The sequence below is a fragment of the Rhinatrema bivittatum genome, chromosome 5 (genome assembly GCF_901001135.1).
Source record: "Rhinatrema bivittatum chromosome 5, aRhiBiv1.1, whole genome shotgun sequence".
NCBI classification, from domain to species: Eukaryota; Metazoa; Chordata; class Amphibia; order Gymnophiona; family Rhinatrematidae; genus Rhinatrema; species Rhinatrema bivittatum.
Genome location: NC_042619.1, coordinates 206524556 through 206547132, shown reverse-complemented (window position 1 = coordinate 206547132; position 22577 = coordinate 206524556). Strand labels below are relative to the sequence as shown.

The 22577-nt window shown below is 44.1% G+C and overlaps 1 protein-coding gene across 4 annotated transcripts in view; it reads left to right on the top strand.

The window, feature by feature from the left end:
• DMD (dystrophin) overlaps nucleotides 1–22577 on the top strand; it is a 3148630-nt gene that overhangs the window by 2549761 nt on the left and 576292 nt on the right. For all 4 annotated transcript variants that reach the window (XM_029603105.1, XM_029603098.1, XM_029603099.1 and 1 more), the window contains one exon: nucleotides 21052–21169. In XM_029603105.1, the coding sequence (XP_029458965.1) occupies nucleotides 21052–21169 (118 nt within the window). The remainder of the gene's footprint in view (nucleotides 1–21051; nucleotides 21170–22577) is intronic.

Here is a 22577-nt window from a genome sequence, read left to right as displayed (position 1 = left end):
GCTTTCCATAGATAGGAAGAGTCCCTCATATTTCCGGGTCCTCAGGCAAGGACAGAGGGCCCTGTGAAAGAAGACTTGAAAGCCTTCACTGACCAGGTTTGCGTGCTCCAGGATAAGCACATGAAGCAAGAACTACTTTCGGAGCCCAATTTTCGGTAGCCTGCAAGTGTAACCAAATGCTCACACAAGTGGGCCAGCGGAGATTGATGCCAATATTTTCTAAATAGTGGGGCGGGAGCTGCACTCTATATAAAATGCCGCCTATTTCTGGCCCAGATCTGCACACATTTTACTTTCAGAAATTAACGCCTGCCCAAAGGCTGGCATTAATGTCTTCCGGCACCGGGAAAGTGTACAGAAGTGTACAGAAAAGTAGAAGTGTTTTTCTGCTTTTCTGTACACCCTCCGACTTAATATCATAGTGATATTAAGTCGGAGGCCCCAAAATTAAAAAAAAAATGTTCAATCGGCCGGCAGCTCGCGGGTTGAAAGATGGACGCTCAATTATGCCAAACCGTGGCTGTCAGCAGGTTCAAGAATCAATGCCGGTAAAATTGAGCATTGGCTGTCAAACCCGCTGACAGCTGCCGCTCCTTTTACTGCGGGCCATCATGTGCATACCGGATCGCGCGCCCAGGAGAATGGCCTGGGCGCGCGAAATAGTCAAAAGAAATAGTCAAAAGAAAAAACACAATCTCTACTTCCACAGGTAGTTCTCCACTGCAGCATGCGTATTCACATCCCAGTCTGTGCAAACTCAAATGCATTTGTCTGCAGTGGCCTCCTTCCTAGTGAGTAAACATAAGAGCGCATGAGGGAAGAAAAGAAAAATAAATTGTGAACTCCCAGACAGCCTAAGCTTCAGAGTCACAACTATTAGTCCCCTCCCAGGTAATTCACAATAAAGCAATGCCATTCTTTCAGGTAAGCACAACAAAAAAAAGAAAGAAAGAAATTGAATTTTCCAAATGTGAAACTCCATGGATTTTTTTTTTTTCCAGAACTCAGGCTGAAGCAGAATGCCTTGATAGCCTCTTTAGACAGTACAGTCCTCTTCAGTAAACAAAGAATAACAAAAAAACTTTCAAACACAAGGCAACAGAGTCCTTCACAGCTCAGGCTGAAGTACAAGGCACAGGCAACTCTCCTCAAGCAGTACAGTGTTCTTCAGTAAGAAAAAAACAACGTTTAACTGCAAAGCAATACAGTCCTTCAGAGCCCAGCTCTTCTTAATCCCACTTTCCTGGGGCCCATTTGCCACCACCCTCAGTGGCTGAGACTTTTCTCCCCCTCCCCCTCCTTATGGCTTGCATCGTTCTTTCCCCAATGACTCCCATGGATTGGGCCGGCAATCAGCCTCCGCACACAGTGTTCCCAGTGCCAGTGCTGCAGAAACTGAAGTGCCTATCCACTTCTCTATAACGATTCTGGCTGCTAGGCAGCCTCCCTGCCAGCAAGGGCCCTCAGTGAGCCACACTCAATCCTGCTGTAGCCTCCGCCTTCAAGGTTGCATGATGCAGCAAGACCAGCCCTATATAACCCTCCCTTGCTCTTAGCTCTGGGCTGCATCATTGAGTCACTCTGGCTCCTTGCCTTGGCCATCCTTGTGCTACCTTGCCTTCTCTTTGCTCTGATTGGGTCTTCTGGTGGCCCTTCTTGCCTGTGTGACCCGTGCCGCCTTCTTGTCCTGTCTAAAACTCCTGTTGGCCCACCCTGTCCTTGTATACCCTGCCTTACACAAGTGTCCCAGTTTTGCCCTTGTTTTACCTTGTTCCTGCCTATGTGCCTAACCTTATTCCTTGTTTTATCTAAGCCCTCTGGCGGCCGTCCTACCTTGCCCATACTTCTCCTGCCTGCCTTGCTCTTCCTCTTCATTTGGTATGACTTCCTGCCACAGACCCTTCCCTGTTCTACGACTCTGCTTGAACTCTGTCTGACCTGACCATGGCTTGCCTTCTTCCTGCCAGAGAAGTTTTGCTGGCCACCAGAACCAGTAGGCCCAATGTAAAAGGGAGGAGGCAGGACAGGCAGAACACCCTTGAGTCTTGTACTGCTCCTATTTGGGGATTACCTGCAACCGGCCAGCCGAGCCCTGACAATCTCACTTCTGGTTTTCTTTCTTCAGGAGGCTTCCTCAGTCTCATCCCGCCTCTACTTGGCTTGTTGGACTTGTTCTTCTGTCACCTCAGACACTTCTCCTTGAGGGAGAAACTCCATCTCCTCACCTTCTCTCCTAACTGCTTCCTAGGTTGCGTCAGATGCTTCATAACCTCCCCTCCTCCCCTCAGGCTGGGTTCCTCCCCTTTCTTGCCATAGGATCTTCCAGCCTGACTTCCTTATCTGGGGAAGGCCTATCCACTTATCTGGCCTCTTTCTACTTGGGCTAGTTGCATTTCTTCTACTGTTAGCCCAGAATGAACTTTCCCTAAATGTATTTCCCCCTTGACTCTTCCAGGATTGACAATACCTTTCCTGCTTCTTCACAGTTTGCACACATTACTTACACACATATATGCTGATTTCTACAAGCATAAACCTCATGTAACTCTGAAAATTACATCTTAAGGTGGTCAACCAACTAAATTCTCCTGCTCCTTTCATCTGTTTTAGCTGTTTGGATGCAAATACTTCAATTCATTTTGTGATCATGAAAATGCTCATTTTCCTTGTCCCTCATACACTTTGTGATCTCTGTGGTGGAGCCTGAACCATAATCTGGGAGAAGATGGCAAGAAAGGTCTGTCTGTTTTACTTGTCATGACAGAGCTGTGAGCAATGACAGCACACCATAAATACTATGTCTTATTATTCACTTAAAATTCAACTCCCACATAAAGCTGTTCTATGTTAAGAGAGCATGCAGTTTATTTACATGTTACACTGCGCTGTACTGATGATAGAGACACAGCATTGAGGGAGCACACAACGTATTTACATGTTACACTATGCTGTACGGATGATAGAGATGCAGTGTTGAGAGAGCACACAATGTGTTTACATGTTATAGTAACCCAAAACTCAACCAAACTGTATGCATATGATGTATAATCCACTTATTGTTACTCAAAAAAAATCATATTCAAAAACCTACATATAGCTACCACCGTGTAGCATTGGGAGAGCATGAAGCTTATTTACATGTTGCATTATACTTTTCTGAAGATGGAGACCCAATGTTCAGAGAGCACACAGCTTGTTTATATGTTACATTGTACTGTACTGATGATGGAGACCCAACATTGAGAAAGCATGCAGCTTGTTTACATATTATACTGTACTGATGATAGAGACCCAATGTTGGGAGAGCACACGACATGTTTACATGTTACACTATGCTGTGCTGATAAGAGACCCAGTGTTGGGAGAGCACGCAGCTTGTTTACATGTTGCACTATGCTGTGCTGATAAGAGACCCAGTGTTGGGAGAGCACGCAGCTTGTTTACATGTTGCACTATGCTGTACTGATGATAGAGACCCAGCATTGGGAGAGTACATGGCTTGTATACATGTTAAACTGAGCTGTACTGATGGTAGAGACCCAGTGTTGGGAGAGCACGCAGCTTGTTTACATGTTGCACTATGCTGTACTGATAATAGAGACACAGAGTTGAGAGAGCATGCCTCGTCTTTATTTATTGCACTACATTATACTGGTGATGGAAAGTACAAAGCTTATTTAAAAATTGTACTGCCCATAACCTGCACGCATGTGATTGGTGCCCTGACATTGACACTTGTGGCTGTACACCACACCCACTTCAACCCCGGCCTATTTAACCAGGCAACCATCCTCCAGCGTCTCGCGCCGGGCGTCTCGCGCTTAAGGAGCACAACTAAGGGGCCTGCCCCTTAGTGCGCCCCTTTATGCTGCCCTACAGCACTCTTGCATAGCCTCACTCTTCCACTGACTTTACACAGAAATCTTACCTGCGCCCTCCTACCTCCCACCAACACTTGATTTCTTTCAGCCTGTCCCACTCACCCTTACCGTCGCCCCTCCAGACCTTATACTCCAGGCAACTTGTTCCTGCTCCCATCCCCCTCCATCCTTGGCAGACACTGCTCTTTCACCCCCTGCACCGACGCCTTGGTGCCCCCCACCATTGACAATGCTCTACTACCGTATCCCCACCCTATCACCACCCTCAGACACCACTCAACTACTGTCCACTCCATGCAACCTAAAAAACTTCATGATCATCACAGATCACTTCTCCCCATCATGCTCACCCCACTCACTCAACTAATTGGCCTTACCACTTTTACAATCCTCCTCAATGCACAGTCCATCAAAAAAACAATCTTACTCAATGATATTCTCCTTGATGATAGCCCAGACATCTGTGCTATCACTGAAACATGGCTAAAGGACTCTGACTCCATCCTACTAAACCAATTTCTTAATGAAGCCTATGATATTTTCTCTATCCCTAGACCTAAAAAAAAAGAGGAGGCCTCCTTCTCGCAGCAAAAAAGATCTTCAAATTAATACCCCAACCCATCTGCCCACCTCACAAACTTGAAATCAGTCTATTCAAATCCCCCAACCTCCAAATCTGCCTTACCTATGCCCCACCTAAACTTCATGATAAAAGCCCCTCCCCCATTATAGAATATATCTCCAAAAATATAGACATACATATGCCTGCAATAATCCTTGGAGACTTTAATCTCCATGTTGATGCAGTACCACTGTCCCCCTCTTGCAATTCCTTTCTGATCTCTCTCAATGCCCTAGGATTCAACCAAATAATCTCCAACCCAACACATAAGGCAGGCCACACTCTCGATTTTATATTCACCAATTCACTCATCTAACCTGACCATCCAACAAGCAAGCCTATCCCCTGGTTTGACCATTTCATGATTCAAACCACCTGCTCTATAAAAAATAATATCATCCCTATGGATACCAAAAAAACCACCCACTTCAGAAAACCCTGCAAAAAAGACGACCTCATAACAGCCCTCTCAAACGAACTCAACCAGCTGGACTTGACAGACGCCAACTCTGCTATATCCTCCTGGATTCAACTCACTAACTCTGTCGCCAACAAGCTATGCCCCACACAATATCGAGAAATAAGCCCTCCTAACTGCAGGAAGAAACCTTGGTACACGCTGGAGCTGAAATCAATGAAACATAATCTGAGAAAGCTAGAAAAGAATTGGCGCAGGGATCCATCTCCCCCACAATTGGCGAGGTTTAAATTTTACCTTCACACCTACTGCCAATCCTTAGATAAAACTAAAAGGGATTTCTACTCCCATAAAATTCACCAATTCCAATTTAATCCTCGTGCCCTGTTTGAATACGTAACAAGCCTTACCAAAACCAGCCCTAACCCAACCCTCATCACTAATGACAAAGCCAAATGTGAAGAACTAGCACAATTGTTCCACAATAAAATTAATAAAATCATGTCATGCTTCTCTAATACATACACACCATCACCCACCCATTGTACTAACACATCTGCCATTATTAATTCCTTTGAGACAACCTCATCATTAGAAATAGCATCCATCCTAAAGAAAATTAAACCCTCACTACACCTCACTGACACCATCCCCACTAAAACCCGCCTAACCATACCTGACGTAATCACCAAACCCATCTCCAATATCATCAACAGATCCATCACACTGGGCACAGTCCCCAGCCAACTTAAACAAGCCATAGTGAAACCGATCCTAAAAAAACCTACACTAGAATCCACTGACCCAGGCAACTTTCGCCCCATTTCCAACCTTCCCTTCTTAACAAAAATCCTTGAAAAAGTAATTAACGTCAACTCACTGACTATCTAGATGAACATCACATACTTTTCCCCTCACAATATGGTTTCCGGAAACACCACAGCACCGAGACCCTCCTCACCTCCCTTACTGACCACATCCTAAAATAGTGGAAAGTGTTCTAAACATCAAAATCACAGAACATATAGAAAGACATGGTTTAATGGAACAAAGTCAGCATGGCTTTACCCAAGGTAAGTCTTGCCTCACAAATCTGCTTCACTTTTTTGAAGGAGTTAATAAACATGTGGATAAAGGTGAACCGGTAGATGTAGTATACTTGGATTTTCAGAAGGCGTTTGACAAAGTTCCTCATGAGAGGCTTCTAAGAAAAGTAAAAAGTCATGGGATAGGTGGCGATGTCCTTTCGTGGATTGCAAACTGGCTAAAAGACAGGAAACAGAGAGTAGGATTAAATGGACAATTTTCTCAGTGAAAGAGAGTGGGCAGTGGAGTGCCTCAGGGATCTGTATTAGGACCCTTACTTTTCAATATATTTATAAATGATCTGGAAAGAAATACGAGTGAAATCATCAAATTTGCAGACGATACAAAATTGTTCAGAGTAGTTAAATCACAAGCAGATTGTGATAAATTGCAGGAAGACCTTGTGAGACTGGAAAATTGGGCATCAAAATGGCAGATGAAATTTAATGTGGATAAGTGCAAGGTGATGCATATAGGGAAAAATAACCCATGCTATAGTTACACAATGTTAGGTTCCATATTAGGTGCTACAACCCAAGAAAGAGATCTAGGCGTCATAGTGGATAACACATTGAAATTGTCGGTTCAGTGTGCTGTGGTAGTCAAAAAAGCAAACAGAATGTTGGGAATTATTAGAAAGGGAATGGTGAATAAAACGGAAAATATCATAATGCCTCTGTATTGCTCCATGGTGAGACCACACCTTGAATACTGTGTACAATTCTGGTCGCCGCATCTCAAAAAAGATATAATTGCGATGGAGAAGGTACAGAGAAGGGCTACCAAAATGATAAGGGGAATGGAACAGCTCCCCTATGAGGAAAGACTAAAGAGGTTGGGACTTTTTAGCTTGGAGAAGAGACGGCTGAGGGGGGATATGATAGAGGTGTTTAAAATCACGAAAGTCTAGAACGGGTAGATGTGAATCGGTTATTTACTCTTTCGGATAACAGAAAGACTAGGGGGCACTCCATGAAGTTAGCATGTGGCACATTTAAAACTAATTTATTTATTTATTTATTTAACATTTTTATATACCGACCTTCATGAAAGAAAATTCATATCAGATCGGTTTACAGATAACATGAGGGGAATAACAAAGTCAACCGTATAACAAGAAATGAAAGTTACATATAACAAGGGGTATTAACCTGGAGGGCTAGGATAGCCGGAGCGATAGAAGGCATAACTGAACAAATTAGATAATACAATAATATGATGAGAAGAGGCATAAGTGTATAGGCTACACTTGTCAGAGAGTTTAGGTAGGAGTCAGTGTCTGAATTAGTGAGGAATTGCTGGAACTGTAGGTTAAGTGAAGGCCTGGATGAAGAGCCATGTCTTAAGTTTTTTGCGGAAGGTAGACGGGCATGGTTCTAATCTGAGTTCTGTGGGCATCTTGTTCCAGATGGTTGGGCCAGCTGTAGAGAAGGTTCTTTCTTTGGTAGATGATAGGCGAGTAGATTTCGTTGTGGGGGGTTGCAGGGTGCCTTTATATGCTTCTCGAATCGGTCTGTCTGATGAGTATAATTTGAGGGGAATCTGGAGGTCTAGTTGTTGTTGGTTGTGAATGACTTTGTGGATTATAGTGAGAGCCTTGTGTAATATTCTATATTTGATTGGCAGCCAGTGCAGGTTCTGTAGTATGGGAGTGATGTGTGTTCCTCTGTTGGTATTAGTCAGGATTCTTGCCGCAGCATTTTGGAGCATCTGTAATGGTTTGATAGATGAAGTAGGGAGCCCGAGGAGAAGAGAGTTACAGTAATCTGTTTTGGAGAAGAGTGTGACTTGGAGCACTGTCCTGAAATCTTGGAAGTGGAGGAGGGGTTTGAGCCTTTTCATGACTTGTAATTTATAAAAACAGTCCTTGGTAGTGTTATTGATGGCTTTCTTAAGATTCAGACGGTTATCAATGATTACTCCAAGGTCCCTTACTTGCGTGATCTGGGTGTTGCCTGCTGGTGGATTGATTAAGGCCGAGTTGTCCGAGGAGATGATTAGGAGTTCAGTCTTATTTGCATTCAGAACTAGATTCAAGTTGGTGAGCAGACTGTTTATAGATTTGAGGCAGATTTCCCAAAAGGCGAGAGATTTAGGGAGAGATTCTGTAATGGGAATCAGAATCTGTACGTCATCTGCATAGAGATAGAATTTTAATTTTAGATCCGTAAGCAGTTGACAGAGGGGCAGGAGGTATATATTGAATAGTGTGGGTGACAAGGAAGAGCCTTGTGGTACTCCTAATGTTGATTTGACATCTGGGGATTCGTTGTTATTGATTTTTACTTTGAAGCTTCTGTTACTTAGAAAGGAGTTAAACCAGCTGTGTGCAGATCCTGTTAATCCGATTTCTGCTAGGCGATTTAGTAGGATGGCGTGGTTCACTGTGTCAAATGCGGCTGAAATGTCCAGAAGGACTAGGATAAAAGATTGACCTTTGTCTAGGCCCATGAGGATGTGATCGGCAAGGGAGATAAGTAGGGTTTCTGTACTAGCTGCTTTACGAAAGCCATATTGGGATGGGTGAAAGATATTGTGCTCTTCCAGGTATAAAGAAAGTTGTGTATTAACAACTTTCTCCATGATTTTTGCTAAAAAAGGGAGGTTGGATATGGGGCGGAAGTTGGAGGGTTCACTTGTGTCGAGGTTAGGTTTCTTCAGGAGCGGTTTGAGGGATGCGGTTTTCAGCCTGTCCGGGTAGATTCCTTGGGCGAGTGAGCAATTTATAATGTTGGCCAATGCTCTGGAAATAGTATTCGGGATGAGAAGCAGTAGTTTAGTTGGAATGTGATCTGTTGGGTGGTTTGATGGTTTTAGTTTCTTAAGTATAGATTCGATTTCCAGTGGTGTTGTAGGTTCAAAGGAATCAAGGATGGCCCCAATATAAGTCCTGGAATTGAAAATTATGGAGGGTGGAGTTGCATTGTTCGGTAGGCGTGCTAATGTGTCTGCAGTTTTTTTCTGAAAGTAGAGTGCTAATTCGTCTGCTTTGGTTTGTGCTTGGTCGTCTGGAATGGTGGGTGTAGGTGATTTTGTGAGTTGGGAGACGTAAGAGAATAGGGTCCTGGCATCAAATTGAAGGTCGTGTATTCTGTGGGCATAGCAGTCTCTTTTTGTCTTTAAGATGGTGATCCTGTAGTTGTGGAGGGTGCGTTTGTAATCAGATAAATTAGTGGAGTTGGGGATCTTACGCCATTCGTATTCTTTGTGTCTGAGATTTTGTTTCATCTGCTTGAGTTCTGGGGAGAACCAGGGTTGTTTCTTCTTCTGTATTGAGTTGATTATTTTCACCGTTTTAGGACATAATTTATTTGCTATTGCCTCAGTGATATTGTGCCAGGAGAGGAAGGCTGCATCTGGGCTAGTGGTGTCCAGATTGGGGAGTTCTTTGGTGAGATGATCACTGAGTGTGTCAGAAGTGCAGGTTTTCCTAAATTGGATGGTGGAAGGTGGTTGAGGAGGTTTAGGGCTTTCTTGAGTCATGAGTGTGGTTGTAATTATTGAATGGTCTGACCAGGGAATTATGGTACAGATAGGATCATTTTTATAAGATATATTAGAATTGATGAAGATGAGGTCCAGAGTGTGTCCTGCTTTATGGGTAGGTTTTTCTATGATTTGTTTAAAGCCCATTGCACCCAGGGTGGTAAGGAGTGCTTCACAGTTAGGGGTGAGGGGAGAGGCGTCTACATGGAGGTTGAAGTCCCCCATTATTATGGCTGGCGAGTCCATGTTGATGTATTTGGCTATTGTTTCTATTAGGGGGGAGATATCTGAGTCCAGTAGTCCTGGCGGAGCATATATTAGAAGAATTTGTAGGAGTTTAGATTTGAAAAGACCTAATTCGAGTTTTGTAGGTGTGATGGTTTTGATTGGAAGTGAATTAAGTTTGAATTCCTTTTTGGTAGCTAGAAGAATACCACCTCCTCGTTTCTTTTGTCTGGGGATCGAGATGATGTCGTAGAGGTGAATCGGTAACTGGTTTATTAGGGCTGTGTCTGAGCTTTTTAGCCAGGTTTCTGTGATGGCACATATATCTGGCTTTGAATCTGAGAGGAAGTCATTGAGGACGTGTGTTTTCTTTGTTAGAGATTGTGCGTTGAGAAGGGTAAGGGAGAACATGGTGAGACCTAGCATCTGCGTGAGCGGAGACGTCATGATTGGAATGAGAGATCTGGTAGTGTGTCTTGGTGGTTGTTGAAAGGCTTTTGTGTGATGGTGGTGGCGGTGGTATATGATAGGGATTGGGAAGATTTGCATGTTGACTTCTCTAGGAGGAATGTGGGTCGTGGTGGACGGCTAGTCTGATTGTGGGAGGAATGTTGTGAGGGCTTAGGGCAAATTGAGAGTGAAGCATGAGTCTGTCTGCTGAACAGCTGGATGTTTGAGCGGACTGTTTGAGTCTGTCTGGATGGGAGGGCTGAGCGTTGTGCGCTTCAGGAGGGTAGGGGATGATGCCCTTTGCATGGGGTCTCAGAGGTGGCTGGAGAGTTGCTGGAGAGGTAGACTTTTATTCCATACTGCTGAAACGGACTGTTCCAGAACTTTGCTGGCTGTTGCCTATGTTAGGGGTTTAGGTTGTTCCGCAGGTATGGCTCGAGCCTCCTCGGGGCTCTACGAAGGGGCGAGACAAAGGGGCAGGCCCCTTTGTCGCGCTCCTTCGGCGCGCGACGCTCGGCGCGCGGCGCCTAGCCGGTTAGGTTTTAAAGTCCTGCCGGGCTGTCTCTGGTTGGCTGCCCTCCTTTTTTAGGGCGGGCCTAGGCGCGTTTTTTTTTAATTTTTTTTTTTTTTTTTTTTTTTTTTTTTTTTTTTTCTTTTTTTTTTTTTTTAATTGGAGAAAGTTCTTTTTTACTCAACGTACAATTAAACTCTGGAATTTGTTGCCAGAGGATGTGGTTAGTGCAGTTAGTATAGCTGTGTTTAAAAAAGGATTGGATAAGTTCTTGGAAGAGAAGTCCATTACCTGCTATTAAGTTGACGTAGAAAATTGCGACTGCTATTACTAGCAATGGTAACGTGGAATAGACTTAGTTTTTGGGTACTTGCCAGGTTCTTATGGTCTGGATTGGCCACTGTTGGAAACAGGATGCTGGGCTTGAAGGAGCCTTGGTCTGACCCAGTATGGCATATTCTTATGTTCTTAAAGGCCAATCGTTCATCTTGGCCCTGCTTGACATATCTGCAGCATTTGACACTGTCAACCACACCATTCTAATAGAACGCCTTAAAGAAATTGGCATCTCCGGCACTGCACTCTGCTGGTTTCAATCATACCTCAACGATCGACAATACAGCGTAAAAATTGGGAACTGCAAATCTAACCCCACTAACCTTAGGCAAGGCGTCCCGCAGGGCTCTTCATTATCCTCTACCCTATTTAATATCTATCTACTCCCCCTCTGCCATCTACTCTCTGATTTGGGTCTTCCACATTTCATAAATGCGAATGACGTACAGATCCTGATTCCAATTAAGAACACGTTATGCGAAGCCATTAAGACCTGGAACTCTGCCCTCGCGGCAATCAGCACCCTCCTTGCGAACAACTTCCTGGCACTCAACACTACCAAAACTTACACATCACACCCCACAATATGGATCTTAGCCCCCCTCAGCCAATCAACCTCTCCACTGACCTCTCCCTGTCTCAACATGTTTGCAGCCTCGGTGTCGCCCTAGTTAACCAGCTACCACTAAAGGAGTTCATAAACGCCACCCTAAAAGATGACTTCTTTAAGCTACACACCCCCTCAGTCCTTCACTATGGAACAACATGCCCTCCACTCTTTGCCAAGAACCATGCCCAAAAAAATGTAAACAGAACCTCAAGACCTGGCTGTTCAAGCAGGCTTACACATAAACTATTTTTCCCTCCACCTGCACAAGCTCACCATCCCTCCCCAGTCTCCCACCTCTTCCTCGCTCCTAAGACCTGTTCCTTTTCCACCTACTCCTGTTCCACCTATTCCCTCCTTGATTTCTTATGTATACTTTTCCCTGCAAAACGCTCCCCCAGCTTGCTCTGTTAACTTGTCACCCTAATCTTTATATAAAGCTGGATATAATTCCTGTTACATAGTTTTGATATAACAGTTGTAAAAATCCTGTTACATAGGTTTTGATATTCTTATGCATTTATCATGTTCCTTATTACCTCTAAAGCCAGTTAGCGGCATTTCGTTTACATGTTAACTGATAAAATTTTATATATCCCTGTTCCTTGTTACATGTAAAGCCTGTTTGCTGCATTTCATTCTCATGTAAACCGATGAGATGTTCCCAATGATTGTCGGTATATAAAAGTCTTAAATAAATAAAATAAATAATCCTGATGATGTAAACTCAGCATTAGGAGAGCATGCAGCTTGGTTACTAGTTGCACTATACCATACTGATGATATAGGCCCAAAGTTTTGCATTATAGCTATAGGCAGGCCAGCACCTCCTATTTCATTTGTAGAAGCCTTCCATGCATGAGGTAACCAAAGTTTGCTGCAAACATCTATTGTAGGAGGGACAAGGAAATGGCAATTAAAAAAGGACTTTAAGTCAATTGCATAACAGGGGGCTATCAATATAAACTGTCAAGCAATTTTCAGACAGGCATGAAATGGAAGAATAGTGTTTATGCAACACATCCGCGATCCTTAGCTCACACCTTTTTTACTCCGTGACCTGAAATAAGTCATTTAACTTCCCATTGCCTAGCCATTTATATTTCACATTAATGCATTAAGCATCAGAAAATAAGCCATATCTTACTGTGACAAATTACCCAATTGTACCCAAAGATTTCTCTAAATGTGAACGTTTTCTTTATAATAATTCCAGTTTTCATTTTCTCCTGATTTTATATTGAATGCAGATAGCCACAAATATCTACATTCTTTGCTCTGGTTGACTATCTCATTAGCATATCATCATGGGGCACATAGGTGATAACTTGTTTCTCTTCTTGGTTCTCCGATTCTGGTGACCGCTTTTAAATATAAACACAATTTTTTGTTTACCCACTGGTTAAATGCTTAACAAAGCAAGAAGACTTCTCTTTTAATGCATGTAAAATGCCTCAGCAGCAGACAGATAAATCAATGATGACAAAAGGGCTTTGCAAGGTCAACTGGGTAACTCTTGGCTTCAGCACAAGAACAGAAAAGAAAACAGCCGAACAGCTGATTTGGAAGCTTTCTAAGTGAGATGAGAAATTTTATATTCAGCTTTTCAGCTACTTTCTCATAAACTACAAGATTCAGCTAGTCTCATGAGTTTTACAGATGAAACAGCAAGTATGTTGTCCTGTTTTTACTATTTGTAAACCGCTTTGACTGGCTTGTCCAAAATGTGGTATATAATATCTAATGCTCAAAAAATTGCGTTAAGAAGAACAGAGTGTGCAATGGCCAACAGAGCTTCAAAACCAAATTTAGATAATGCAGAGCCAGGCTATTGGTTGCTTTAAAGATAGCAGTTAACATTTTTAAGTTGGCCCTCCGTTTCAGAGGAAGCCAATGCAATCATAACAAAATTGGTGTAGTACGACTTTGCAATGGAACACCAGCTACCATCCAGGCAGCTGCATGCTGTACTAATTGCAGCACTCTCGATAGAGACATAAGGAAGGCCTAAATACAAAGAATTACAATTATCAATGGAGGAGATTATCAAAGTTTGCACTACAGTCCTGAAATTAGACTCATTGAAAAACGGTTTAAGGTTTCCCAGAATACACAGTTTAAAAAGACTGAGTATCCAAATGGCAGATCAAATTTAATATGGACAAGGGCAAGGCAATAGTTACATGGTTAGATATCATATTAGGAGTTACTACATAGGAAAAAGATCTGGGCATCACTGTTGTGTTCCGCGGCCGTGGCGCTCCACGACTGCGGCCCCCTACCTTGTCCGCGGTGTTCCCTCACCACGGGAGCCCCGGGGGCGGGCTCTGATTGAGGCCGTCGCTCCCGAGCAGCCTCTGGTGCTGCCCGCTGCAGGGGGAGCTGTCCTGCTCCCCCCTCGCGGCGTCCAGCGGCATCTCTCCTCCGCGGGGGAAAATCCAAGATGGCTGCCGCCATCCTTAGGCACAAGGCCGCGCCTCCTCTACAGATTTAAAGGGACCTAATCCCTTTAATTGGATTCACCTGTTCCTGATCAGCCTAGGCAGGGGAAGTATAAAGGGAAGCTTCCTCTGCTCCTTTAGTGACTTGGCAACCTCCTCCAGCACTGTCTAGTCTGCTTGCTTTGGTGAGTTCCTTGAGCTTTGGATCCTGTTCCTGTTTCGTCTTGGTGTTCCCGGTTCCTGACTTCGGATTGGCTTACGGTGATTCTCTGGTGTACGACTTCGGATTGGCAAGCAGTGATTCTCTGGTGTGTGACTTCGGACTGGCAAGTGGTGATCCTTCGGTGTGTGGCCTTGGACTAGTGAGCAACGACCCTCTGGCACTCGACCTAGGACTCCTTCTAGACTACCGTCTCCAAGGGCCCGCCTAAGTCCCAGCGGCCTGGGTCCCTACGGGCTCCTCCCGGGGGGACCGCGGGATTCCAAGGCGAAGCTCCAGTCAGCCCTTGCACCGACACCCTGACCTCTCAAAGGTCCGCCTAAATCCTAGCGTCTGGGTCCCTATGGGCTCCTCCTGGGGGGACCACAGACTTCCAGTGGTGAAGACACAGCATCTCGTCTCGTCTCTTCATCCCCCACCGCAGTCGCCTCAGTCTTCAGTGCCAAGGGTCAGCTGGTCCCGTCTTCTGTGCTGCCTCGCCACCCGACGAGAGAACCTACGGATCCTCCGAAAGGTATACCATCCTCCCGTTGGCCAAGGGTTCACAAGCCTGAGCATAACAATCACATGGAATAACACATTGAAATCGGCAGTTCAGTGTACTGCGGTGGTCCAAAAATCAAACAGAACGTTAGGAATTATTAGGAAAGAAATGGTTACTAAAACGGAAAATGTCATAATGCCTCTGTATCGCTCCATTGTGAGACTGCACCTTGATTACTGTTTGCAGTTCTGATCACTACATCTCAAAAAAGATATGGTTGCACTGGAGAAGGTACAGAGAAGGGCAACTAAAATGATAAAGGGCATGGAATGGCTCCCCTATGAAAAAAAGTTAATGAGGTTAGGGTTGTTCAGCTTGGAGAAGAGACGGCTGAGGGGAGATATGATAGAGGTATACAAAATCATGAAAGGACTTGAACACATAGATGTGAAAAGGTTATTTACCTTTTTGGATAATGCAAGGACTAGGGGGCACTCCATGAAGTTAGCAAATAGCACATTTCAAACAAATCAGAGAAAATTATTTTTCACTAAATGCACAATTAAGCTCTGGAATTCATTGCCAGAAGATGTGGTTAAAGCAGCTAGTGGTAGCTGGGTTTAAAAAGGGTTGGATAAGTTCCTGGAGGAAAAGTTCATAAACTTTTATTATTAAATAGGGAATAGCCACTGATTGTTGCCGGCATTAGTAGCATGGGATCTATTTAATGTTTGGGTACTTGCCAGGTACTTGGAATGGCCACTGTTGGAAACAGGATACTGGGCTTGATGGACCCTCAGTCTGACCCAGTATGGCAACTTCTAATATTCTTAAAAAAGAGGTTTTAATTACTAAATGTATTTGCAGGTAAAGTGATATCCTAGCATCGATAAACACACCTAGGTTCTGAGCTTGGTGCTGAACTATATATAGTAACATAGTAATGACTGCAGAAAAAGACCAAAATGGTCCATCTAGTCTGCCCAGCAAACTTCCCAAACTTCCATGCAGGTTACCCCCATGTTTCTGTTAAGGGTAGTAACTGCTGCTCCGAAAGGTTACCTCCTAAGCTTTATTCCCATCCTCTAGCCTTTAGGGATCCAAAGTGTTTAACCCATGCCCCTTTGAAATCCTTCACAGTTTTAGTCTTCACCACTTCTTCCGGAAGGGCATTCCAGGCATCATCCTCCACCCTCTCAGTGAAGAAATATTTCCTGATATTGGCTCTAAGTCTTCCTCCCTGGTGTTTCAAATTGTGACCCCTAGTTCTACTAAATTGTTTCCAATGGAAAAGGTTTGTTGACGACCATGGATCATTAAAACCTTTCAAGTATCTGAAGGTCTGTATCATATCACCCCTGCTCCTCCTCTCCTCCGGGGTATATTCAGGTTCTTCAACCTCTCCTCATAAGTCATTCGATGGAGATCACCCACCATTTTGGTCACCCTTCTCTGGACCACCTCCATCCTATCTCTGCCTCCTCTGAGATACGGTCTCCAGAACTGAACCCTGTACTCCAGGTGAGGCCTCACCAAGGACCTGTACAAGGGGATTATCACTTCCCTTTTCTTACTAGATATTCCTCTCTCTATGCAGCCTAGCATTCTTCTGGCTTTGGCTATCGCCGTGTCACACTGCTTCATTGACTTCAGGTCGTTAGACACTATCACCCCAAGGTCTCTCTCCTGCTCCATGCACATCAGCCCTTCACTAGACATTGTCAAAGTCTAGTGAAATAGCTGTGTCAGCTGTGGGCCAGCAGGTCAGCAAGATGATCTCTGTCTTTTTCAAGTTCAAGCCTTAACCTATTACAGGTCAGCCAAGATTTGATGGAAGATAAACAATGTGAAATCTTTTTTGAACCATTCTCGACACAGGAAAATAAAACTAAATATCCATACCTGGGAACTCTCCAGTTTTGACTTGAAGACTCTGGAATTCTAATGGAATTGCCGGGTCTCCGGGCCAACACCTATAATCTCTGGATGTCCTGCTGCTGCTAAGCTAGTGAAGCAGCAAGGCTAGAAGGCATCTGATTGGCCTACACGGGCCAACTGAATGCTCCTTCCTTTTCCCTGCCCTGTTACCAATCGGAGGCCTCCTTTCTTCTTCCTGCGACTGCAGACCAATGATATACCTCCTCCCTTTTTCCTGACTGTGCTGGCAGGAAGAAGGGAGGAGGCCTCCCATTGGCCTATGGGGACATGAAGAAGGGAGGAGGCCAATGGCAGAAGCAGCAACAGCAGAAGATGCTATTGCCTGGAAGAAGGAGTCCTCCTATCAACCCCAGGAGGAGGTTGCTGCTATTGGTGAGTTTGGGGTGAGAGGAGGTAGTGAGTGAGGGGGGTTATGTGTATATGTGAAGGGGCGTGTGTGTGTGTGTATATATATGAATGGGTGTGTGCATGGGGAAGGAATATATCAGGGGAGGGGAAGAGCATGTCTGTGATAGTGTGTGTGTGTGTGTAGGGAGGGAATATATTGGGGGAAGGGAAAAAGCGTGTCTGTGAGAGTGTGTGTATTTGTGTAGGAGGAAGAGAAATGAAAGTGAATGAGCATGGGTATGAGGGTGAATGTACATGTGTGTGTGTGTGTGGAAGAGGGAGAGAAATGAGTGAGTGAGCATGTGTGTGAGTGTGTTTATGTGGGAAAATGAGAGGCTTAAAGGTGTAAGTGAGCACGCAACAATGTGTCAGAGAATGAAGAATGAGAGTTAGCATGCAAGAATGAGCGTGTGTGTGTGTGTGTGTAATCGTGAACACGTGAGTGTGTTAATGAGTGTGTGTATAAGAGTAAGTTTGTGCACATTTGGTCCTTTACCTTCCCCCCCCCCCCCCCCATCACATTCATGGTAATCTCAGGGTGACTGGAAATCTAAAGTTCCCAGGTATTTGAATATCATCCACATAGAGTTTATAATCCACCCCTAGATTCTCAGGAATTTGGCAAAGTGAAAAGAGTAAATGTTGAATAAAGTTGCCGACGGGGCATAATTCTTTGGAACACCAGTGTCCAATGCAAAAAGGGGCTCTGACCTGGTAGTACCTATGGAACCCCTGTGAAAGTGATTGTGTGAAAATTAAGTAAAACCAATGCAAAAGTACAATGGATAGTCCATTCGCCTTGAACTGCTCAAGTGATATGGAGGCAGAAGAGATATGGAGAAGAACAAATACTGAAGCAACTTGCTCTTTTCAAGGCAGTGGACCTATTAAAGAAGTGTCTTGCTGCATGGGAGCTGCCCTTAAATAGGACATCTTTGATGACATCATTAGCAGGGGCCACACAGATTTTCTCGCCATGGCCCTTTTAAGTTCCCTGAAGTGATGCACGTGCCTAGGAACGGTGCTATGCGCGAGGGACGGTGTCATAGGCAAGTTGAGCACAGAAGCTTGCTGCGCATTCTTTTTGGGGCCTTCCCCAGATCAGCACTCCTTCCACCGGGCTAGGGACTGAAGGTAAGTGCAGCAGTCCACGGGCCTGTCCTGCAGGTTACCGAACGTAACACTGAATTTCTAAGGTAGTAGTGGGCAAAAAGACATCCCATAGTGTTTTGTTAACATATACAGTTTCACAGTGTGAGTCAGGATTGACATGAAACTGGGAACTCAGTAGTACCACTGTATTGTGGAAATAATGGGCAAAACTATCTCAACTCAGAGAGGAGTGTTGGATCTGGTTCTGAGTGGGGCAGTGGGCTAAAGAATTGAAAATCTGAAACAATTTACATGATTTTCATGGAACAGATTCTATGTGAGAAGAATCGTAAGACTTCTTAGCTCTGTCAATCACTGACCTATATTCCTCTAAACATGTTCTAAATTATTCTAAATCCTTTGCTAACTTGTATTTCTGCCAACAGCATGCCTCACCTTACATTTGGCTGATTTTATCACTGTGGTGTACTACAGGGCCCAGTGGGTCGTGGAAGATATAACTAATTTCAAATGAGCTACATTGTCCAGTGTCAAATGTAAAGAATCAACTCATCTCTGTACAGCAGCCTCAACACTGGAACATGGAATTTAATTAAATTTGGGTATCCAAGAGGTCAGCATCTAAACGTGGTCATTTCCACACTGATTAGGGCTTAGTAATGGAGACATTGAACGAGAAGGGAAGAATACAATGGAAGTGAATCAAATAATGGTCAGATCAGGGGACCTCCTGGCACAAATAATAGCAGGAGGGCATTGGCCCACTATCCCACAGAAAAATCAAATCTAAAGTGTGACCCAACTTGTGTGAGTTGATGGACCATCTGGACCCAACCCATGGCCATCATGTCATTTAAGAAGTCCTTACATTGACTTGAGAGAGAGACAACATCTATGTGGAGATTAAAATCCCCAAGGATCAAACAGTTTAACAAATCAGCTTTAACAACAAGCAGCAACTCAGTGAACAAGGAATGATACAGTTCATAAATTCCAAAGGACAGTAGACAAGACATAAACCCCCAGTTCAGAGAGGAATACAATTAAAGCAGTTCCAGATTAGGCATCTTTTCCACCATAGCTTGTGATAAATGTAGTGTCTTTTTACTGACTAACAGCCCTCCCCCTCGCTTATCTGGTCATGATTGAGAAAATACAGTATAAGAAGGCAGAGATAATTGATTTAACAAGAAGACATCAAACTGCAAAAGCCAAGTCTCAGTAACACATAGAACATCAGGATTTTGATTCTTAATCATATCAACAAATATGGGAAGCTCCTTCAGATAGCTTGCCTGTTAATTAGAGTTATTGATAGGGACTTATGAGCATTTCCGAAAAGACCCTAAAGGTGCACATAGTAGAAGTCCTTCTAGTGCAGGACCACTGCAAGAGCAAACCACCATATCATCCATGCCCTAAGATCTCCAGAATTCTCTCTCCCATGTGGTGGCAGTGTCCAAACTCAAGGTTAAAAATCAGTACACAGGAAGATATCAAAGACAGCTAACAATCACTAATCTAGCATCCTAAGCGCACAATCGTACACAAAGGAAAGCTCAAAAGAGCAGGATCCTTTGTCGCACTCCATGTGCACCAAAGAGGCACGTGCACCCCTTCCACACAGTGCCTCTGGCATTGGCATGGGGGCTTTAACTGGGGCAAGTCTCTGATGTCAACGAAGGGGTGGGTCCAAGCTCAGCAGTGATCACGAAAGCAAAGCTAGGGCAGTTGTTGAGGGAGGCACACCTGGAAGATAACAGCAGGGTGAGAGTAGAGAATCAACCAGGGCTCAAAAAGACGCCATGAGAAGACTGTTGATGTTTTGACACAAATTAACAAAAGCAAGAAATAGAGGGTGAAATTCAAGTGGCATCAGACAATGCATTTTGGAAGTAATTAAAAACATAACCCGTTGTGCCCAGGTACTTCATCTTTAACTCTGAATTTCCTTGCTTGTCTGAATTTCTGTCATAGAGTTAATGTTCTTTTAATGGAGTTCCTTGATGATTAATTTTCTCATTACCTAATGCACTTATTAACTTGCTTTGATGAAAATTTATTTTCTAAATATGCAAATACTGTTGTCAATTCATGTTTTTGTGCAAATATCAAAATGCATTGCACTGTATTCCTTGTATGGTGGTAGACAATGTGGCCAACTCCAACTATGGAGAGTCACCTGATATAGTGAATGCTACCTGGAGCACAGCTTCTTTCTAGCATCCTTCAGTATTCTGTTCACTATTTGGTCCACTTGAGTATGTAGCAATAAGGGTCAGCAAATAAGGTGAAGGTGAGACCTTTCAATGTAGTAACTCAATACATCTGTGATGAGCTTTTGATGTTTTGAGTTACTCCAAATAAAAAGGTCTCACTTATTTCTACGTACCACTAGAGAAAAAAAATTGCATTATGGTAGACACTACAATTGCAAAACAACTACACAGATGTCAACATTATCAAATTAATAATAATAATAATTATCATTATTATTATTTAATATATAGTACTATACCTGTGGTCATTATCATTAGATAATTGCCCACATCTGTTCTTAGATGAAGGAGCTGCAGCTGAAGGCATGCAATCACAGTCGAAGGTCAAGTATATGATACTACCCATTGCCAACTGCACCATTACTACTAGAACAAAGGAATTAGAAAGACAAATGTAAAATTGAGTGTTTTATTGTTAAACCTGATTATCCAAGTAAATATGAATTAAGTATCTGCAAAGCAGAACCTGTAATAAAATTGGATCTGAGGCCCATTACTGATATATATCAAATCATGTATGGACAAGCTCTGGCAGTAAAATTATGCTTTCTTTTACTGTGTGACCAGGGAACCATACAGGATCTAGAGAAGAGGCGCCCCCAACTGGAGGAATTGAGAACTACAGCACAGAACCTGAAAAATAAGACCAGCAATCAGGAGGCCCGAGCAGCCATCACAGATCACAGTAAGTCAGTGTCACCTTTCTACTCCAGTGCCAGGGAGCAGAGGGAAGATGTAATCCAGCTGGAATGTGGTTCCACTTCAATGTGAAGGGTGCATACATCCAAAGCTACAACAAGTTTTGATCAGAACTTTCCTGTCTATGAAATAAATCCATTATATTTTCTGAAGTCATCTTGAACAAAAGCATGGCAAGTTATCAGTTTGATGTCATGAGGAGGTGCTCACCTATAGCATCAGGAGAACCAGTGCCTCTTCACAGGCCAAAAAGTCTAAATAACAGCACCAGCTCCAGGCCAGCTGTGTCGCTGATAGAAATCTAATTTAGTGGCTAATGAACACAGCTTGATGAATTGTTGCTCCTGTCCCTGTATCCAGTTGCTTGCCTATGGCTCAGTTATGTAAAAAGAGGGTCAATGCTGATTTAGACTTTATCAGTCTACAGAGTTTCTGTGTGCGGTGAACTGAAAAATTAGAATAAGGAGCAGACTGCCAAGGTCGATGGGCTTAAACCAGCAACCCTGCAAGCAGAAGCCAGAAAGCTGTAAAGGAGCAGCACATTTAGAGAAAGGCCAGGGAAATTTACCCTCTGCTTGCCAGTATTAAGAGTGTGATCCTTGTGTTGGGGTGAGTTTGACACAACCTACAGGGAAGGCCCTGTAGGTCCTCACCACCAACTGGCCAGGTGGACGGTGCATAGCCTAACTGGAGCTTTGCCTATATCAACCCCTTTCCTCTTGGGTTGAGCCTTTGGGTTCCAGGGGCTGGCAGGTCTTAGCTGATAGTCTCTGAGGCACAGGGTGTAGCTCCAGTGTCAGCCTGAGGTCGGAGGCAGGGAGCAAGCAGGGATAACAAGAGTCCTGGCTATTGTCAGTGGCAGGCAACAGGCGAGGAAAACGAGAGTCCAGGCTAAGGTCAATACAAGGTGTCCGAGGGAGAGAAGGTGATAGGCTGGGCGAGGAAGATGAGGCAAGGTTGGAGAGGCAAAGACAGGCTGGATGAGAGGTTGAAGATACGGAGGCAAGGCTGGAGAAATGAAGATGGGCTGGATGAGGCTGAAGACACAGAGGCAAGGCCGGAAGAGACAAAGGTAGGCTGGACAAGGCTGAAGAAATGAGAGCAAAGCTGGGCAAGGCTGAAGATTTGGAGCAGCAACTAGCACTTCAGGCGAAATTGACCTGTTGCTGAGGCACTTTAGAATTGCATGGCCAGGGTTTGAATACCCGGTCATGTGACATCATCCGAGGGTACTGGTAACACTGTTCCCACTATGGGGCCTATATAGGTCAGTTTGCACTCTGGGTTTGGCTGACGGTGAATGGCGGCGGTTTTCGGCTGCAAATAGGATGGTTGATGGTGGTGACATCCAGCCACAAAGAGGACGGTCTTGACGGGCCTGGCTGTGCAGGGTG